The following is a 20,838-nucleotide window of genomic DNA, read 5'->3' as shown; positions in this document are numbered from 1 at the left end:
TTCTACAATGTTTTGGTGCTTAGAAATTGTTTTGTTAATGTCCTTTTACGGTTGCTAGGTTGATAGGCCGAGTCAAAAGAGCCCTCCCCCAAGTCTCTGTGACCTCCTGATCCAAATATATAATCTCACAAATTTTGTGCCAATGTTAAGTCTATGGGACTTTTTCGCCCAATGTTAAGTCTATGGGACTTTTTCGCCCAAATTTTTTCATCCATCAGACAAACATCGTACACTCAATTACTTATAAAAGATATAGCACACCTCTCCTCAATATGTCGCATGATTTGACATCTCAATCATGGGTCTACGACAAAAGGTGCAGGAGAAGTAGCGCGCCAAAGTTTTGTCTTAGTATGTTCTTAGCCTGATTTAACACTTAGCTAATCGCTATTAGCATGTAGCTATTCACTGCTAGCATGTGTAGCATGCATGAAGGGAGTCCTGTTTGCTATCACGAGTCAAAAGAGCAAAACCTGCATGTTTCTATGACACTTCTATCCAAAGATATCCCTTTTGATCTGTTTAAATGGAGGTCTATGGGGTGGTTGCTAGGGTGATGTAAGTGGTTGCTAGAGTGTGGCTATGAAGATCATAGCTCATTACTTATTGGTTACTTAAAAGATGAGTCAAATGAGTGTGTGTGAGTGACAGAGAGAGAGAGAGAGAGAGAGAGAAGGGGTTCCTAAGGGCCTGCGTGTGTGTGTGTGTGTAAGAGAAAATGACAGTTGAGATTCAAATTCACGAACATTCCACCATTGTAAGTCAATGGGACTTTTTTGCCCGCTTTTTCGTCCGCTGTGCGAACATCGTAGGTCCGATCGCTTAGAAAAGATATAGCACACCTCTCCTCAATGAGCCGTTCGATATGACACCTCATTCATGGGTCTGTTATAAACGGTGCGGGAGGAGTAGCGAACCGAAGTTTTGTCCAGAAGAAGCAGAATAATAATAAGTATGCAAGAGAACAATAGTGATGCCTTGCCTTTGGCAAGCACCACTAACTAGAATGTACATTTCCTGAAGAAAATGTGAGTGGTGCTTGCCGTGGCAAAACTCGGCGCTGGGCAGATACTACAGTGTTCTGCGCGATTGCAGAGAGCCAACTCCCATGTCTGTATGATGTTGTGGAGCTGAGATATGGCTTCTTTACGTTGCTATACGGTTGCTAGGATGCTCTATATGGTTGATAGGGTGTAGCTGCACAGTTGCCATGGTGATACTTACAGACTGGTTTTTCAGCCCAAACAAAAGAGGCAACCTCCATATCTATACCACTTTCTGGTGCTGAGAAATTGCTTATTAATGTGTTTGTTCAGTTGCTAAGGTACTCTAAATGGTTGCTATGGTGTGGCTATACGGTTTATGGGATGATATTTAAAGACTATTTGACAGTCTGAATCAACAGAGCCCAACCCCATGTTTCTACAATGTTTTGGTGCTGAAAAATTGTTTATTAATGTCATTTTACGGTTGCTAGGGTGCTGTAAGTGGTTGCTAGGGCATAGCTATGAAGTTGTCATGTCTGTACTTATTGGCTGCTTGATAGGCCGAGTCAAAAGAGCCCTCCCCCAAGTGTCTGTGACCTCCTGATCCAAAGATATAATCTCACTAATTTTGTGCCAATGTTAAGTCTATGGGACTTTTTCGCCCAAATTTTTTCATCCACCAGACGAACATCGTACACTCAATTACTTATAAAAGATATAGCACACCTCTATAACTGGGAGGTTACTAAGCGTGTTGCTAAGCGGTTGGTAGTTGTCAGACATCATTACTATGTATTTTTATAGGATTATTCGTATGTTCTTAGCCTGATTTAACACTTAGCTAATCACTATTAGCATGTAGCTATTCACTGCTAGTATGTGTAGCATGCATGAGGGAAGTCCTGTTTGCGATCAAGAGTCAAAAGAGCAAAACCTGCATGTTTATATGACACTTTTATCCAAAGATATCCCTTTTGATCTGTTTTCAATGGAGGTCTGTAGGGTGGTTGCTAGGGTGCTGTAAGTGGTTGCTAGGGTGTGGCTATGAAGGTCATAGGTCATTACTTATTGGTTACTTAAAAGATGAGTCAAATGAGTGTGTGTGAGTTACAGAGAGAGAGAGAGAAGGGGTTCTTAAGGGCCTGCTTGTGTGTGTGTGTGTGTGAGAAAGTGACAGTTGAGATTCAAATTCACGAACATTACGCCATTGTAAGTCAATGGGATTTTTTGCCCGCTTTTTCGTCTGCTGTGCGAACATCGTAGGTCCGATCACTTAGAAAAGATATAGCCGACATCTCCTCAATGAGCTGGTCGATTTGACACCTCATTCATGGTTCTGTGACAAACGGTGCAGGAGGAGTAGCGAATCGAAATTTTTGTCCAGAAGAAGAATAAGAAGCAGAATAATAAGTATGCAAGATAACAATAGTGATGCCTTGCCTTTGGCAAGCACCACTAATAAGTATGCAAGATAACAATAGTGATGCCTTGCCTTTGGCAAGCACCACTAACTAGAATGTACATTTCCTGAAGAAAATGTGAGTGGTGCTTGCCGTGGCAAAACTCAGCGCTCGGTTGCTAGGTCGGCATGAGTGGTTTCCACGACACTGCTAAGCGGTTGCTACGGCACTCGGGGTGGTTGCTAGGGTACCCAGGATGGTTACTAGGGCCGTTGCTAGGGTACCCAGGGTGGTTGCTAAGTTGTTGCTATGCGGTTGCTAGGGTAATCAGGGTGGTTGCTAAGGTGTTACCATGTGGTTGCTAGGGTACTCAGGGTGGTTGCTAGGGTACCCAGAATGGTTGCTAGGGTGGTTGCTAGGGTACCCAGGATGGTTGCTAGGGCCGTTGCTAGGGTACCCAGGGTGGTTACTAGGTTGTTGCTATGCGGTTGCTAGGGTAATCAGGGTGGTTGCTAAGGTGTTGATCTGGGGTTGCTAGGGTACTCGGGGTGGTTGCTAGGGTACCCAGTGTGGTTGCTAAGGTAAATGGGGTGGTTGCTAGTGTGTTGCTAGGCAGTTACTAGTTTTCACACATCATTACTATGGAGTTTTATAGAGTTCTTAGTTTGAATTAGCACTTAACTAATCACTATTAGCATGTAGCTATTCACTGCTAGCATGAGTAGCATGTTTGGAAGTCCTATTTGTTAGCATGAGTCAAAAGAACCAAGTCCCAAGTCTATACGACATTCTGATGCAAAGATATAGGACTTGATAAATGGTTGCTAGGGTACTCTGTTTGGTTATTAGGAAGTGGCTTGGCAGCTGCCAATGATGATACTCCAAAGGCTGTTTGCCATTATGAATAATATAAACCAACCCCCATGTCTCTATGACATTCAGATTTGAATATATGCCTGTATGGGTTTGGGTTGCTAGGGTACTCAACATTGGTTGCTAGGGAGTGGCTAGGAAGTGTCTATGGTGATTCCTGATTGGCTGTTTGCTGCCCGAGTCAAACGAGCCCACCCCCATGTCTCTGTGACATTCAGAATTGAATATATGCCTGTTTGGGTTGCTAGGGTGCTCCACATTGGTTGCTAGGGAGTGGCTAGGAAGTGTCTATGGTGATTCTTGATTGGCTGTTTGCTGCCTGAGTCAAACGAGCCCACCCCCATATCTCTGTGACATTCAGATTTGAATATATGCCTGTTTGGGTTTGGGTTGCTAGGGTGCTCGACATTGGTTGCTAGGGAGTGGCTATGGTGATTCTTGATTGGCTGTTTGCTGCCCGAGTCAAACGAGCCCCCTCCATGTCTCTATGATATTCAGATTTAAAGATATGCCTGTATGGGTTTGGGTTGCTAGGGTAATCGACATTGGTTGCTAGGGAGTGGCTCGGAAGTGTCTATGGTGAATCATGATTGGCTGTTTGCTGCCCCTAGTCAAATGAGCCCTCCCCCATGTCTTTATGACACTGTGATCCGAAGATATCCATCTGGGCTTTTAAAATGGCAGTCTATGGGATCAGTTGCTAGGGTGCTATAAATGGTTGCTAAGGCGTGGCTTGATAGCTTCATAATGATCCTGAGAGTCTGATTGGTTGGCTGAGTAAAATGAGCCCACCCCCATGTCTCTATGATATTGTGATGCAGAGTTATGTTCAATGCAAAATTCCTATGTAAATTACCATAGTAGGACAAACGTGTGCTGTTTCATGGGCCGTCCCTCACCATAGTATGTCAATGGGGCAATTTTGGGGCGCTCTTGTGCCCCAGGGGTATAACTTATACCCCATTGCGAGGTATGTTCTCACACAGCTTGATAGCCTCTCTAAATGTGGTGATTCATATGTTTCTAGGAAATTCTCGCTCTGAGCTACGACTCGTCAAAGTTGGCCGCAATGTTAAGTCTATGGGATTTTTCGGCCGATTTTTCGCCCACTGTACGATTATCGTACGCCCAATCGCTTATAAAAGATATAGCACACCTCTCCTCAATAAGCCGCACGACAAAGTTTTGTCCAGAAGAAGAAGAAGAAGAAGTATGCAAGAGAACAATAGTGATGCCTTGCCTTTGGCAAGCACCACTAACTAGAATGTACATTTCCTGAAGAAAATGTGAGTGGTGCTTGCCGTGGCAAAACTCGGCGCTGGGCAGATACTACAGTGTTCTGCGCGATTGTAGAGAGCCAACTCCCATGTCTGTATGATGTTGTGGAGCTGAGATATGGCTTCTTTATGTTGCTATACAGTTGCTAGGGTTCTCTATGTGGTTGCTAGCGTGTAGCTGCACAGTCGCCATGGTGATACTTACAGAGTGGTTTTTCAGCCCAAACAAAAGAGGCCACCCCCATATCTATACCACTTTCTGGTGCTGAGAAATTGCTTATGTGTTTGTTCAGTTGCTAAGGTACTCTAAATGGTTGCTATGGTGTGGCTATACAGTTTATGGCATGATATTTAAAGACTATTTGACAGTCTGAATCAACAGAGCCCAACCCCATGTTTCTACAATGTTTTGGTGCTGAAAAATTGTTTATTAATGTCCTTTTACGGTTGCTAGGGTGCTGTAAGTGGTTGCTATGGCATAGCTATGAAGTTGTCATGTCAGTACTTATTGGCTGCTTGATAGGCCGAGTCAAAAGAGCCCTCCCCCAAGTCTCTGTGACCTCCTGATCCAAAGATATAATCTCACTAATTTTGTGCCAATGTTAAGTCTATGGGACTTTTCCGTCCAATTTTTTTCATCCACCAGACGAACATCGTACACTCAATTACTTATAAAAGATATAGCACACCTCTATAACTGGGTGGTTACTATCGTGTTGTTAAGCCGTTGGTAGATGTCACACATCATTACTATGTAGTTTTATAGAGTTATTCGTAAGTTCTTAGCCAGATTTAACACTTAGCTAATCACTATTAGCCTGTAGCTATTCACTGCTAGCATGTGTAGCATGCATGAGGAAAGTCCTGTTTGCGATCACGAGTCAAAAGAGCAAAACCTGCATGTTTCTATGACACTTTTATCCAAAGATATTCTTTTTGATCTGTTTTCAATGGAGGTCTATGGGGTGGTTGCTAGGGTGCTGTAAGTGGTTGCTGGGGTGTGGCTATGAAGGTCATAGGACATTACTTATTGGTTACTTAAAAGAGGAGTCAATTGAGTGTGTGTGTGAGTGACAGAGAGAGAGAGAGAAGGGGCTCTAAGGGCCTGCCTGTGTGTGTGTGTGAGAAAGTGACAGTTGAGATTCAAATTCACGAACATTCCGCCAATGTAAGTCAATGGGACTTTTTTTCCCGCTTTTTCGTCCGCTGTGCGAACATCGTAGGTCCGATCGCTTAGAAAAGATATAGCCCACATCTCCTCAATGAGCTGGTCGATTTGACACCTCATTCATGGGTCTGTGACAAACGGTGCAGGAGGAGTAGCGAATCAAAGTTTTTGTCCAGAAGAAGAATAATAATAAGAAGAAGCAGAATAATAAGTATGCAAGATAACAATAGTGATGCCTTGCCTTTGGCAAGCACCACTAACTAGAATGTACATTTCCTGAAGAAAATGTGAGTGGTGCTTGCAGTGGCAAAACTCGCCCCCCACGGTTGCTATGAGGTTGCTAAGGTACCCGGGGTGGTTGCTAGGGTGTTGCTATGCGGTTGCTAGGGTACTTGGGGTGGTTGGTAGGGTGTTACTATGTGGTTGCTAGGGTACTCAGGGTGGTTGCTAATGTGTTGCTATGCGGTTGCTAAGGTATCCGTGGTGGTTGCTAAGGTGTTGCTAAGCGGTTGCTAGGGTACCCGGGGTGGTTGCTAGGGTGTTTCTATGCGGTTGCTAGGGTACCCGAGGTGGTTGCTAAGGTGTTGCTATGCGGTTGCTAGGGTACTTGTGTGGTTGCTATGCGGTTGCTAAGGTACCCGGGGTGGTTGCTAAGGTGTTGCCGCGCGGTTGCTAAGGTATCCGTGGTGGTTGCTAAGGTGTTGCTAAGCGGTTGCTAGGGCACCCAGGGTGGTTGCTAGGGTGTTTCATGCGGTTGCTAGGGCACCCGAGGTGGTTGCTAAGGTGTTGCTGCGCGGTTGCTAGGGTACTTGTGTGGTTGCTGCGGTTGCTAAGGCACCCGGGTGGTTGCTAAGGTGTTGCCGCGCGGTTGCTAGGGTACTTGTGTGGTTGCTATGCGGTTGCTAAGGTACCCGGGGTGGTTGCTAAGGTGTTGCTATGTGGTTGCTAGGGTACTTGTGTGGTGGCTAGGGTGGTTGCTATGCGGTTGCTAAGGTACCTGGGGTGGTTGCTAAGGTGTTGCTATGCGGTTGCTAGGGTACCCAGGGGTGTTGCTAGGGTGTTGCTATGCGGTTGCTAGGGTACTTGGGTTGGTTGCTAGGGTACCTGGGTGGTTGCTAGGGTGTTGCTAGGCAGTTACTAGTTGTCACTGATCGTTACTATGGAGTTTTATAGAGTTCTTAGTTTGAATTAGCACTTAGCTAATCACTATTAGCATGTAGCTATTCACTGCTAGCATGTATAGCATGTTTGGAAGTCCTAATTGTTAGCATGAGTCAAAAGAACCAACGTCAACGTCATCACAAGCAATCACGAGATCACAATCACCTGAGTTCTGATCACCTGCACCTGCTCACCCTCATCAGCAGAGCCATAAAGCACTCATCGTCCGGTCTACAGTTCACAGATGGAACGGTAACCTGGCTCCTAACTACTCAATATTCTCCCATTGTTACTCCTCAGATCTCTCCAGCGATACTCCACCGAATTCTCCCGCGATCTCCTGCGATTACTCCCACCATCCAGAACTCAGCGATCTTATCATTTATATTTAATAAAGTCACATTCACCTCTAACCCTTGGTTCTTGGCTCTGTTTGGTGACACTAGTAAAGTGAAAGAGATGATCAGTTCAAGACACGTGCGCTGCCGCTTCGCTTGATCTGAGGTGTCTACAGTGATCTATCACGCCACATTAAAGAGTGCCAAAACAGTATTTATTGCTAGAATTCCCTAATAAAATGGACAGAATTAGAAATATGACACTGTTTCATATCAAAAGTAACAACTCACAAAGATTAGCTTATTGCAATTTATTGGATGGGAGGCACACTATAGAGTATGTATGGTTCATTCATCAACTGAAAACAGCATTGATTGGTATTTAAGAATCAATTCTGGTTCATAAAAATGAGTATCTATTCAAATCAAGAAATTATTTATTTATTTTTTTTACCCAGCCCAAGCATATTTTGTTGTTTTTAGTAGCCTCCGCTGTCACTGCGGTGTTGAACATGAAAAGTGACGCACAATCTCTTTTCATCTGTTCTCATCATAAATAAATAAATGCATAAGCCTATATGCTCGTCCTATAGGTTCATTATTAAAAATGAAAATGTGAACAAAAATACATGCAATTAAATATCTTATTATAATTAAAATATGAAAATTAAAATGACGGGTGATAATATATTATGACAGAATTATTATGACCCTGTCCATCAAAATAACGGATAATGTTAAAGTCTAACGCAACCTCTGCTCAGATGCAAATATGAATGTATTATATGTGAATAGTACATATGTAAGTGTAAGTGTACATACACTTACCCCCCAAACACCTGTACCTGAAAAGCAGTTTTCTTCTTAGGAAAAATATTGTTCTCTGTCCTGTCCTTTACCTCCTCTTCCTCCTCCTCACTGTCAGTTTCAAACAGATCATAGCCACAGTCTCCATCTGAACATACAAACACACACACACACACAAATGTTTTGATATTCATCAGCACCAGTTAGAATACGACTTATGGTTCATACTGATGTGCATTTAAAAAAAACAAAACTAAATAATATGAAAATGTATGTTCAAAGTGGACTACCATTTCGCTTTGGGCAATATGAGGATTCAGCATGAGCAGTAGATGTAACATGTTGATAAGGAGCATTCTTCTCTTTTGACTTGATTTTCTCCATTCTGCGGGACAAGAATGAAACCAGCTTTACACTAATATACACTATTAAAGCACATTTATCATTAGTATTAATCAATGACAAAAGAAGAAGAGGAAGAAGTGGAAGAAGAAGAAGAAGAAGAAGAAAGATCTCCATACTGTTTCTTCAGTATCTCCACAGATTTTTTCTCCATTTCTAATCTTGCTGCCACCTGTTTCTTCACTTTGGCTTCAAATAACTCTGCACCTCTTAAAATAAAGAAATATTGGATTTAGTTAATCATCCCTCACCTCTGCCATGGTTCTCCATTCTTTCAGCTCCACCTACACACATTTCTAATTTAGTTATCCCATTTGTTTTTATAACCCACTGTTACGGTTGAACCACTGATGTCACTATTTTATTTGATGGCTATTTTAATGATCTCCTTACTACGTTTATGTGCCTTCATCGTAATAGTACCCTTGCTGTCTATGGAGGGTAAGAGAGATCTCGGATTTCATCAAAAATATTTGTGTATTTTCAATTTGTGTTCCAAAGATTAACAGAGGTCATACAGGTTTTGAAACGACATGAGGGTGAGTAATTAATGACAGGATTATCCCTTTAAATTAGCCCAGATCTAAATAGGAGCACTTTTTGGAGGGTATATGTCAGAATTAGGAGCAGGGACAAGTGGTCAGACTGGCCCATATGTGATAGTGATTTAGCCCTATGGCCTTAATTGATGTTGGAATAGACCCTGTCCAGTGTATTTGCACCTCTAGTAGCACACTTAACGTACTGATACAATTTGGGGGATACTGCTTTTAATTCAGCATGATTAATAACCTCTATAATACCTTCTCTGTTGTCAGCTAAAGGCAGCTTAACTCCACATGTAATAACCAAGAATACAGCCTAACTCTTGATTACTGTTCTGCCATGTCTTTGTCCTGGGTGTGCTATTTGATAGTAATATGTTATTTGAAAGCAACATTTCTAGAATTTGAAAAAAAAAAAAAAATCGGATAATTAGACTGTCCTCATTCCTTTGAGGGCCTGAAATTTGTCTGTCTTGGGTGTTAAAAACGAACCACTGGCCTTCACGTGGAGAAACATAATGCAGCCAAGAAGAGGAAGTGATATCGTGAAATTTATCTTATTCCAAAAACACCTGTTAACCTTGTAACTGCAAACAATTACGTTAATTCAAATGTATATTAAATACCATCAAATATCTTTTTTTTTTTTTTACAAATATAAAAACTACATAGCCTATTTTAGTTCCCCTCACTCCACAACAAATAATTTAAATGTAACGGTATTCAGAACAAAACAAGGTCACACTTTATATTAGGTGGCCTTAACTACTATGTATTTGCATCAAAAAATAAGTACAATGTACTTATTGTGGTCATATTGCATTTCAAAACACTTTTACTGCTATTGAGGTGGGATATGGGTATGGTTAGGGACAGGTTTGGTGGTATGGGTAGGTTTAAGGATGGGTTAAGGTGTAAGGGATGGGTCAACAGTGTAATTATAAATGTAATTACAGAAATTAATTACAGATATAACTACATATAGATATTTTTCAAAATATAAGTACAATGTAAAAACATGTACACAATAAGTGCATTGTACCAAATTATTAATTTAAATGTGAGCGCACAGTAGTCAAGGCCACCTAATATAAAGTGGGACCCAAAACAAGAATAAAAAAATTAAAAAAGTAGCTATAAAATTATATATTAAAATATAAAATAAAAATACAAATAAATTAGGCTAAAGTGGCATTCATTATAAGCAGCGTACTACAAGCATCAAACTAAAACTAATTTATTTAAAGTGAAACTGAAATGGTATTGGGCTCATGAACCACTCTCATTCGACAAGAATCCAAATATTTCCATTTTTGCCATGTAACATTTGGTTACAAAGATTTTACAGTGGACCTTTTTAATTGAGCAGATTAACTTTTATATTTGGTAGGGCTGCCCTCGACCAAGCATTTTTCTGGTCGACTAGTAGTTATTAATTTAACTAAGCATTAGTCGACTAATTGCACGCTTATTAATAAAGCATTTAAATCATTATAATGAGACTTTAATTGCCTACATAGGCGGCGAACAGTATCCAAAGGGGCGAGACAGAAGAGGTAATCCAAAACGTCAGCGATAGTCCAGGCAGGGGAAAACACAATCCAACAAAGGCAAGGCTAGGCAAGGCTAGGCAAGGCAAGACTAGGAAAACGAACGGGGCTCTGTAGGGCAGCGATAACGCATACAATACTCGGCAGTGACGGAAGGAAAGTCCAGGGTAGAAATAGAGTGTGTGATTAGTGAGAGCTGTGTGTGCAATCAGTGCAATTGTAATATGTGACAAACACGTTAATGTGGGGCCCACATGGGTTTCACATGGGCTACAGGGGTACAGAGTGGGCATGGGCTCAAAATGGGCATCTTATCTGGGGCCCACTTGGGTGGCCCAGCTAGGACCCACATGGGTGAACCCAGGTGGGCATCTTATCTGGGGCCCACTTGGGTGGCCCAGCTAGGACCCACATGGGTGAACCTAGGTGGGTATCTTATCTGGGGCCCACTTGGGTGGCCCATCTAGGACCCACATGGGTGAACCCAAGTGGGCATCTTATCTGGGGCCCACTTGGGTGGCCCAGCTAGGACCGACATGGGTGAACCCAGGTTGGCATCTTATCTGGGGCCCACTTGGGTGGCCCAGCTAGGACCCAGATGGGTGAACAGGTGGGCATCTTATCTGGGGCCCACTTGGTGAACCCAGGTGGGCTCCCATGTGGTTCCCAGTTGGGTAATTAATGGGAAATGTGCATGGGCTCAAAATGGGCTGCACATGGGACCCTATTTGTTTTATCAAATATACAAGTGCAAAATAATTAATCCCATGGGGTGATTACATGTATATATATGCACATATGTGTCTTTAAAATTATTTTTGTTGTTGTTTTGACACTTGGATTACTTTAATCAATTCCAACACTCATTCTACCCAATTTTCCACTGACATTTAGCCAAAAAAAAAAAAAAAAATGCTGCCACTTTAATTCTGCTGACAACTCGAGATCTCCCGAGTTCCATCGAGATCCCATTCCCCACGACATCAAACTACCGCGAGATGCAGCCCTGCCTCGATCTGCATGCAGTGTGGATCCCGCGAGATTTCATTCAGCAATTCCCATCCCCCACGCAGCACGCGCTGCATCGCGCCGACGCCATTACTACTCTCTGACTGCTTTGCTGTAATTTTCGAGAGAAGACGTTTGCCGTCAGTGTAACCAAGGTAAGAATTACAATTTAAAAAAAATGTAGAGCATGTAATTACATTGTTTACAAACCATGATGTTAACTGAAACATAGTTTGGCTTTTGTCACGTTAGAATTTAGACCCCATACTCAGATCGCGCCATATTTTCCTCTTATTTCTGGCGCCAATGTCTAACGTTAAACGATAATGCTGTATTGAAGTTCCCTACGCCCTCCAAAACAAACAAACAAACAAAAAAAAAAAACACTAAAAAAGCTCAAACTGCAAAGTTTGGCAGCGGGCTGTGTGCTCACGATACGGGAAGATTACGACGACGATGTGAAATGGCTTATAGCAGAGAAGCTAAGGTTAGTGTAAATAAGGTACGTTAGCCTGGGACAGATCTCCATTTGAACAGTAAACAAGGCTGTTGTACTTTTAACAATAAATAAAATACAATAATAGTACAACGATATTTAATATTTATCATGCAAACAGGAGTTTCTGCTTTAGATAAATATAAATATAAATCTGCAACAGTTTGCATTCGGGTGTTATTACAAATCATACAAATTGTTATGACTATACAAATGTTTTTGCCTAAATTAGAATTTTATTTTTTTTAAAGTAATAAGCATTTTTCTTACAGAAAGTAATCGGAAGGTCTTGGATGTTGATGCAGTGGAACAGAAATTGGCAGACCCCACCTTCCAGAAACAAGTGGTATGTTCTAACATGACCATTTAGCAGGTTCACGGGGCTGAACGTTAACGTTTCTGCACCTAAGTTACAGTACTGTGCAGAAGTCTTAGGCCACCATTTCGTTTCTTTCATTTTTTTTAATACTGCCTATAAATTAACTGTATTTTCTTGTTGTATTCTAATAAAAATAACTCTGAGATAATCATTATACCATTTCCAAAACAACAAATGTAATGGTGGCCTAACACATTTTCACAGTACTGTAGCTGTTTTGCTATAGAGAATATTTTTGTAGCACAGGCAACACAATTGTAGTACAAGTATAACACATCTGTTACAGAGGTAACTGCATAGGAATTATGGAAGTGTTCCATAGGAATTGAGAGTAATAGACTTGTATGGACTTGATACACACAGTAGATCTTGGGGAAAATGTAATTGCAATTATTCGGGGTTAAATTTTTGTGTTGTCTCCCCAATAATAATAATCTTGTTTTCCATTAGCTTTCTGTGGTGGTAGAAATTGGAGGCAGTACTGTGGATGAAGCCACGAGAAGAATGAGGGCCTTCCTTTTGGACCACCCCTTATCAAGAGAGTTCAATTTTGTTAGCCGGCATGGAAAGTGAGAGTTTCGGGGGCTCAGACTGCTTGAGGTTGTATAAGGTATGTTTACTTGCTGTTGGATTATTAACGTTCATGTGCAAACAGAGGTTATTTGGTAGAGTTGAGTTTCATAAATCAGTGGAATCAAATCAGTTTGATTGAATGCAAATAATTGTCCATATTTGGACAAGCAATACCCCAAAATTATGAGAATATGAACCAGGTGTACTGCTTATTTTAGTGATAAGTAACTGTTCATTTGTGGTGAAGCGATCACAAAAAGAGTTTATAATAAATAACATTCAAACTTTATTAAAGACAAGTAAACTAATACAAGTGAAGTGGTAATAAAATAAGAACAAACGAAGACATCAGATGCAAAAACCGTCTGAAATTTTCAGGCTCTTATGTTTATGTTCAGTTATTTCACTGTAATGGCAATGAATTGAATGATGACCTATATTTGCCTGATAAAAATTATTTTTTTAAAGAAAATTTCAGATTTTGACATTTGTGATTTAACACACATACATTTTTTTGTGTGAAATATGCCTTTAAATGTTGCCCTGTGCCCTTGTTTACACAAATCAATTTATGATAGAATATTATATCCGATACCATTATTGTACATCCTGAAAAAATTTAAAAATGGAGATGACTGCTTATTTATTGCAAGGGCTTAAATATGGAATTTAATCTATCTTTAATGCTTTTGATGTGCTTTACAGGAAGCCTGAAAAAATTCTCTTAACCGAATTACCAGAAAAGAGGCAGAAAAGTCAGCGTCAAAGTGGCTCATCGGTGACGGGAGGAAACCGTTCTGCGAAGTCTCGTAGTAGAGAGGAAGATAGGTAAGTGATATTCGTGATTATTAAATGGAAATACAATCTTTAAAAAGACAAGAATCGTCTGTTTTAACTGAAAAAGTGGCACAGTGGTTCATTAATTGTTGTCTTTTCAAAGGGCCGTTGGGAGAGCGAGGACAGAGGTGTGAGGAGCTGCATGGTTGGTTTGTTTGTTTGTGAAATAATGTATTTTAGAGTTTTCAGATATGTGTATACAAACGATTCAAGTTATTCCAAATAATGTTTGGCAGGAGCTTCACTTTAACTTTTTTTAAGATGCTTATGTTTTATAAAGTTGTAAATACACAAGTTATAATGGTCATGTTCAAATTATTCCAACGAAACCTTGCAGAATACAAGTTATGATGATTTTTATTTTTTACAAGAAATAAAGTTTTTCAGGAGCTTAAAATTAACTCTTTTTTTATACTTGTTTTATAAAGTTGTAAATGTACAAGTTATAATAGTAATGTTTAAATTATTCCAAATAAACTTTGCTTAAAATCATGAACTACTGGTTTCTGTTTATTGAATACCTTTAGCATTTTAGTGGATTTAATGTAATGTTTGTATTTAGGGGTGTACTGTAAAATAAGGTAACCCAAACAGACAAATGTTAGCCCATGTGTATACTTGTTGTGACCCATAAGAGACCTACATAAGACCTAGCTGGGTCCCATCACTAACCCATGTAGGCAGACTCATAGGCACCAAATGGGAGCTACCTGGTTAACCCGTATGGGCCCTATGTGGAGCCCATCAAGGGCCCATCATCAGCCCATCTGGGCTAACCCATGTTGGGCCACCATGGAAACTGAGGACAAAATTAGCTGGGTCCCAGTTGGGTAGCCCAGATGGGCCCCAGATATCGGCCCAGTTGCAACCCCTATGGGCCCCACATGGATGTGTTGGCTGGGTGAGTAATAAAATTATTAAAACGATTAGTCAACTTTTAGGGGGCAGCTCTAATATTTGATTGACTGCATTTTAGTTTGATGATGAATGGCTGAAATATCAAGTTATGAAATAAACTGATATGTGTGTGCATAAGGTGCCTGCGTAATCAGTTGGATTTAATGAAATAAAGATAAAAAGAAAACAAATAAAATGCATTGAAAGAGCCTATACTTGCTGCACAGTTGTTGTTGTTTTTTTTTTTGATAATCTGTTAATTACTTAAGAGAAACATATTTTGTGTAGTCCTGTTTATTTTATTTTATTTAAAAAAAAAAACAGGAAGCTGTCACAAGCTGGGCTTGAACTTGGGTCTCCCCGCGCGGTGGCCGCGGATTCTTTAGCTAAACGGCCCTAAACCGTTTCCCATTCATTCTCGATGGTAGTGCTAAACCACTACGGATGCGATATACTTTCGGCCGCTAGCGCTCTCGTGGCGCTCTTCCGCGTTTCGGCACCCGCGGGAAGTTTGAATTCGCAGAAGAAGACGACTGTTTAATTCAACGCATTCTCGGCGCATCTGTCAAAGGTAAGATACTTTATATGACATCGGTTTACGTTTTGTTACCGTTAATAACCAAACTTTACCCTGTCGGGTTTTGTTTGTCATCGTTAACACGTCACCTGTTGATTACAAGCTAAATTATGAATGGGCTTAACCATTATTCTAATTTTTGTAATGATATTACATGTATTCCACAGTTCAAAAATGTTTTCTGACCATGGTTTTACTATAGTAACCATAATTTAGCCATGGTATTTTAGCAGTAGAGTCACAAAAATAAATTTACCATTGTTGTTACTGTATTGGCCATTTACAGTACAGCCATGAAATTGTAAATGAATATCAGTCTGACAAGAACAGCAGGAGTACTACAGTATTATAGTGTGTGTGTGTGTGTGTGTGTACACCTGTTTTTCTATTCAGGTGGGGACTTAAACCTGAATACACACAGACTCATGGGGACTCGTGTCACGGTGGGGACCTAAATTGAGGTCTCCACGGGTAAACAAGCTAATAAATCACACTGAATTAAGTTTTTTGAAAATCTAAAAATGCCTGTAGTTTCCTGTAAGGGGTAGGTTTAGGTGTAGGGCAATAGAATATACAGTAGAAAAACATTACGCCTATGGAGAGTCCCCACAAGGATAGCAAACCGGACGTGTGTGTGTCTGTAATAGAATTATTGCTTTTTGTAATATTTCTATTGTGATGTTCTTGTAGAGACCACTGTTTCTACACTGCTGTCATCTTCTCCTGGTACCCATGCAGATCCTCAGTCAGATACAGGTAAATATTTGACACATCAACTACATCATACACACAGGGTTTCTGCAGGTTTTTAAGTCTTAAAATGTCTTAATTTACCCGTACACAAATTAATGCCTTAAGAAAGTCTTAAATTCATAAAATGTTGGATGCAAAGCAAAAAGTGAATGAATCTCTTCCTCTGTATTTTGTCTTGTTTTCCAATACAAATATCAAACATCTTTCAATCAAGATATGTTTATTTCAGATGCAAATATTAATGAAGTCTTGAAAAATATAATGAAATTAAATGAGTTTATTCTTAAAGCAATAACAAATATCAGTCTATGAGCTATCAAAACTTCCCTTTAAATTAAGGTTACTTTTTTGCCAAATGGCAGATATTAGTTTGTATTTTATGTCATTTTGTATCTCCAGTAAATGTGTTTTATTTAAGAATCTTTAGGCATTTGCACTGAAAAACAAGACAAAAATACTGAGGAAGAGCATCACTTTTTTGCAGCATGATCTGAAGCTGCAGTAAAAGATATTTCCACATTTTAGCGTCTGGAGCAGAGTATTTCAGTGTGTTTTTGTAAAATGAATTAAAAAAAATTATGAATATCTGCTGGAAATTGTATTTTCAAACTCTGAAGTTAATACAACTCATTGTTTCTCTCCAGACATTTACGTTCTACAAAACATATTTTAGTTTTTTCTCATTTGTTCCTCAAATTTGCTTTACTTGGTCTTAAAAATGTCTTAACTTAACCTTCATGAAACCTGCAGAAACTCTGTTTTCTTACACATTAAACTAAATATTTTCTTACACATTAAACTAAATATTCAGCTTGTTGCAGACACCACTGGTACACTGCCTGTGCCCTCGCTGTTTTCATATCATGGTTCCCATGTGGGGCCTCTATCATAATTTTCAGAATGCAGAAATTAATTCATTTTTCCCCTCTGTGTAGGAAGTACTCTGCTGGCCTCGCCTGCGACCCGTACTGGACCTGTGAAGACTGGTGGCAGGGTGTATGTACTGGAGCACAAACACAGAGCCCATTGACACCTTGCTTAATAAACAGCGTGGGAAGAAGAACATCCTCAGGAGTATGCAGCAATGGTCCACAATTCCTCTACTGATCCAAACAGCATGCTCCATTCGACCACAAAACTGCACATTTCACTGTATGTCAAGCACCTGGCCAAACTGCTGAACACCAGTTCTTCATTAAACAACTCCAGAGAAACGTCTTGAAAGCAGGCAGTAAAACAACCAGTGTGCCAGTGGTAACAATGAAGCCTGCGGATGTAAACCCACCAGCACCTGCTCTGAGCACACTCCTAACTCATGAGACCATTGAGACAATTGTGTTATGGAACGGCAGCAGCACCCTGAGCAGGAGAAGACTTGTCTTGCTTGTGAACAGCCAAAGATGGTTTCTCTATCCACTTTTCTTAATCAGCAAGGCCCTGTCAGGCACTTCTACTGTTCCACAAAGGTTTTTAATGCTTACAGTGATTAAGAACTAACACACCCCAGAGTTATTTAAGAGAGAACTTGAGGACACAAAGAAACAGGTGCAGGAGAAAGGACAGCAAAAACACAAAAGGCCTGAAACTGAACACGTTAGTCGCTTGTGCAGATTTTGTAAAATGGAGCTGAAGCAGGGTCCAAACAGTCCTCACATACACACAGGCTTTCCTGGCGTAGCAGGGAAATATGTTCGTTGCCCTGCTAAAGTCTTTTCCATTTACCAACCTCAGGACATGCAGAAAGATGACCCGGTTTAATGAGTTTAATGAGTCGGAGATGGGTGGCAGAAAAAAATAAATAAATGACATTTCTTGATCTTTTGCCCCTTAATAATATTTAACTCATGTATATACTGTATATTTTGATTTGTTTATTGTTCAGTGTGAGACTGTAATATGTATATTTTGTCATAATTCTATTTTTCTTTATACTTTATTATTTTGGATCAGTATTTACTAATCTTAAAAAGTGCTTAAAGCATTTAATAAAAACAACTGAAAATTACAAATTGCTTCACGAGTGCGGTGTTCTTTTTCATAGGACAAATATTTTACAGTTTCTATGGTTTTGGAAACACTTAATTGATTATTTAACTTAAGTGTGACTTAAATTATTCCATCACTTAATCAATTTTCATCTAGTACTTGAATATTACTTAGTTTGAGTCAAATTTAAATGCCTCTTATTTTCATTTCAAAAGCCATTTAATAGAGACCATTCATATTTAATATAACCATTATTATATAATTTATGTTTTCATATAACCATGTAATGTATACTACTATTTTACTGTATTTCTTTTAATACTAATCATCTATTCATAATACACAAATTTAAAATACTTTGCAGCTGTAATGTTAAATTTTACAATTTTGTTTGATAAAAAGCACAAAGCTGTGTTTGTGTAATGGTTTAGACCTGCGTGAGTGGGATTCGAACCCCGGTCCAAATAAATGCATGACAAAATCTGATTGGCTGTGACATCATTTCCGCTCTTTGGCTAGAAGTGAAATGCTTCAATTTCATTGGCTGTCACTGCGTTCCAACTATCCGCGACTGGCCCCCGCGTGGTGGTTGTGAGATCTACCACTGAGCCATGAGAGTGATAATGTTGGACCCAAACGAAACACTTAAGGCAGTATTCCAGGAAATGAAGGTTTATTTTTAAAAAAAGGTCTTTGCAGGAAAAATACAACAAAAGTTCTTCCCGGACCGAGGTATTAATAACATCAAAATGGAAAAAGCCAAAAGAGAAAAACAAAACTCCACGAGGGGAGAAAACAAAGCCAGGGAAAATTAACAATCAAAGAAAGGAACTCAGGATACCTTACTTGGGGTAGCTTAGAGAGGCTTAAGTGAGACCAGGCAGGAAACACAGGGTACAGACTCAAAAACCGAGTGAGGAACCAAGGGAAAAATACACAACTTAAATACACAGGGAGAAACAAGGCACAGGTGAGCTGGATAACGCTAACAAGGCCACACGAGGAAGAACTAAGGCAGAGGAGAACACAGGGGACCTCTAGAGGCACGGAGACAAACTACAGGAGGAAGGATGCTGACAGGACCCCCTCCTCTAGGAGCGGCTCCTGACGTTCCTTCCAGAACACCCCTGCCTCCGGGTGCGAAACTCCCGGATCAAACTTGGGTCCAGGATGTCTTTGGCTGGAACCCAGGAGCGCTCCTCCGCTCAGAGCCCTCCCAGTCCACCAGATACTGCAGTGAGTTCTGGACCTCCGGGAGTCCAGTATCCGTGGACTGTGTAGGCTGGCTGGCCATCAATGATCCTGGGAGGTGGAGGGGGTCTGCGTGGGGGGGCAAATGGAGAAGACAAGACAGGTTTTAGCAATGAGACATGAAACGTGGGGTTAAATCTAAGTGAACGGGGAAGAAACAAACGATAGGAAACAGGGTTAACTTTCCTTGCTATGCGAAAAGGGCCAATGTATTTCTGGGAAAGCTTCCTTGATTCGACCCGGAGGGGCAGGTTCTTGGTGGCTAACCAGACTCTTTGACCAGCTCGGAAATTAGGGGCCGTCCGGCGGTGGCGATTGGCCTGACGTTGGTATCTCTGGGAGGTCTGAAGAAGGGCACGCCTAACCTTCCTCCAGGTCTGCCGACAGCGTTGGACAAAACGCCGGGCCGAGGGAACGTCAACCTGTGACCTCAGGGAACAATGGGGGGGTATACCCGAACTGGCATTCAAAGGGGGATAGCCCAGTGGCCGAGGACTGGAGGGTGTTGTGGGCATATTCTGCCCATATGATGTAGGTAGCCCAAGAGGTGGGGTTATTGGCCGCCATACACCGCAGGGTGGTCTCCAGATCCTGGTTAATTCTTTCCGTCTGGCCATTAGACTCTGGATGGAACCCAGACGATAGGCTGGCTGTGGCCCCAACCAGCTTGCAGAAGGCCCCCCAGAACCGGGATGAGAACTGGGGCCCTCGGTCAGAGACAATATCGAGGGGAATTCCAAACACCCGGAAGACATGGTTCATGAGGAGCTCTGCTGTCTCTTTGGCCGAAGGCAATTTGGGCAGGGGGATGAACCGTGCAGCCTTAGAGAACCGGTCCACAACCACCAGGATGACAGTGTTGCCCTGGGATGGTGGGAGTCCCGTGACAAAGTCAAGAGAAAGGTGCGACCATGGCCTATGGGGAACAGGTAAGGGATGGAGCAGTCCCTGAGGTCGCTGACGTGTAGACTTTCCCTGGCTACACACGGGGCAGGCCTCCACATAAACTTTAACGTCTTCCTTGATGGATGGCCACCAAAACCGCCGCTGAAGGAAGTCAAGAGTGCGAGCATTTCCCGGATGGCACGTCAAAGGAGACTCATGACCCCACTGCAAGACCCGGGCCCGGGCAGATTGAGGGACGTACAGGCGTTCTGCGGGACCACCTGCTGGGTCCGGCTCTTGGGCTTGAGTCTCTTGCACCACCCTCTCCAGTTCCCACTGAAGGGGTGCAACAATCCTAGACCTCGGAATAATCGATGCCACAGGTTTCTCCTGTGTCTCGGGAGAGTAGGCTCGGGACAGGGCATCCGGCTTGAAATTCTTGGTGCCGGGTCTGTAAGACAGGAGAAACTGAAATCGATTAAAAAACAGCCGAGGGTTCAGCCGCTTAGCCTGCTGGAGATATTCCAGGTTCTTGTGGTCTGTGAGAACCTGGAAAGGGTGCTGAGCCCCTTCAAGCCAATGACGCCACTCCTCCAAGGCAAGTTTAACCGCAAGCAGCTCTCGATCCCCCACGTGGTAGTTGCGCTCCGCATCCGACAGGCGACGGGACATGAAGGCGCAAGGGTGTA

General features: G+C 41.5%; 1 protein-coding gene and 1 long non-coding RNA gene across 2 annotated transcripts in view; one reads left to right on the top strand and one right to left on the bottom strand.

Moving 5' to 3' along the window:
* si:dkey-11f4.7 (piezo-type mechanosensitive ion channel component 2) overlaps window positions 1–20,838 on the bottom strand; it is a 718,195-nt gene that overhangs the window by 370,412 nt on the left and 326,945 nt on the right. The window contains 3 exon segments of the mRNA XM_058786444.1: window positions 8,049–8,158; window positions 8,301–8,395; window positions 8,532–8,621. Of these exon segments, the coding sequence (XP_058642427.1) occupies window positions 8,049–8,158; window positions 8,301–8,395; window positions 8,532–8,621 (295 nt within the window).
* LOC131546416 (uncharacterized) lies at window positions 11,464–14,296 on the top strand. Its single transcript, XR_009272697.1, has 5 exons — window positions 11,464–11,670; window positions 12,284–12,357; window positions 12,841–13,000; window positions 13,669–13,791; window positions 13,904–14,296. It is a non-coding gene; the product is annotated as an uncharacterized LOC131546416 (long non-coding RNA).

Source organism: Onychostoma macrolepis, chromosome 09 (genome assembly GCF_012432095.1).
Source record: "Onychostoma macrolepis isolate SWU-2019 chromosome 09, ASM1243209v1, whole genome shotgun sequence".
Classification (NCBI taxonomy): Eukaryota; Metazoa; Chordata; class Actinopteri; order Cypriniformes; family Cyprinidae; genus Onychostoma; species Onychostoma macrolepis.
Note: the sequence above shows the minus strand (reverse complement) of the source record. Positions and strands in the feature narration are given on the sequence as shown.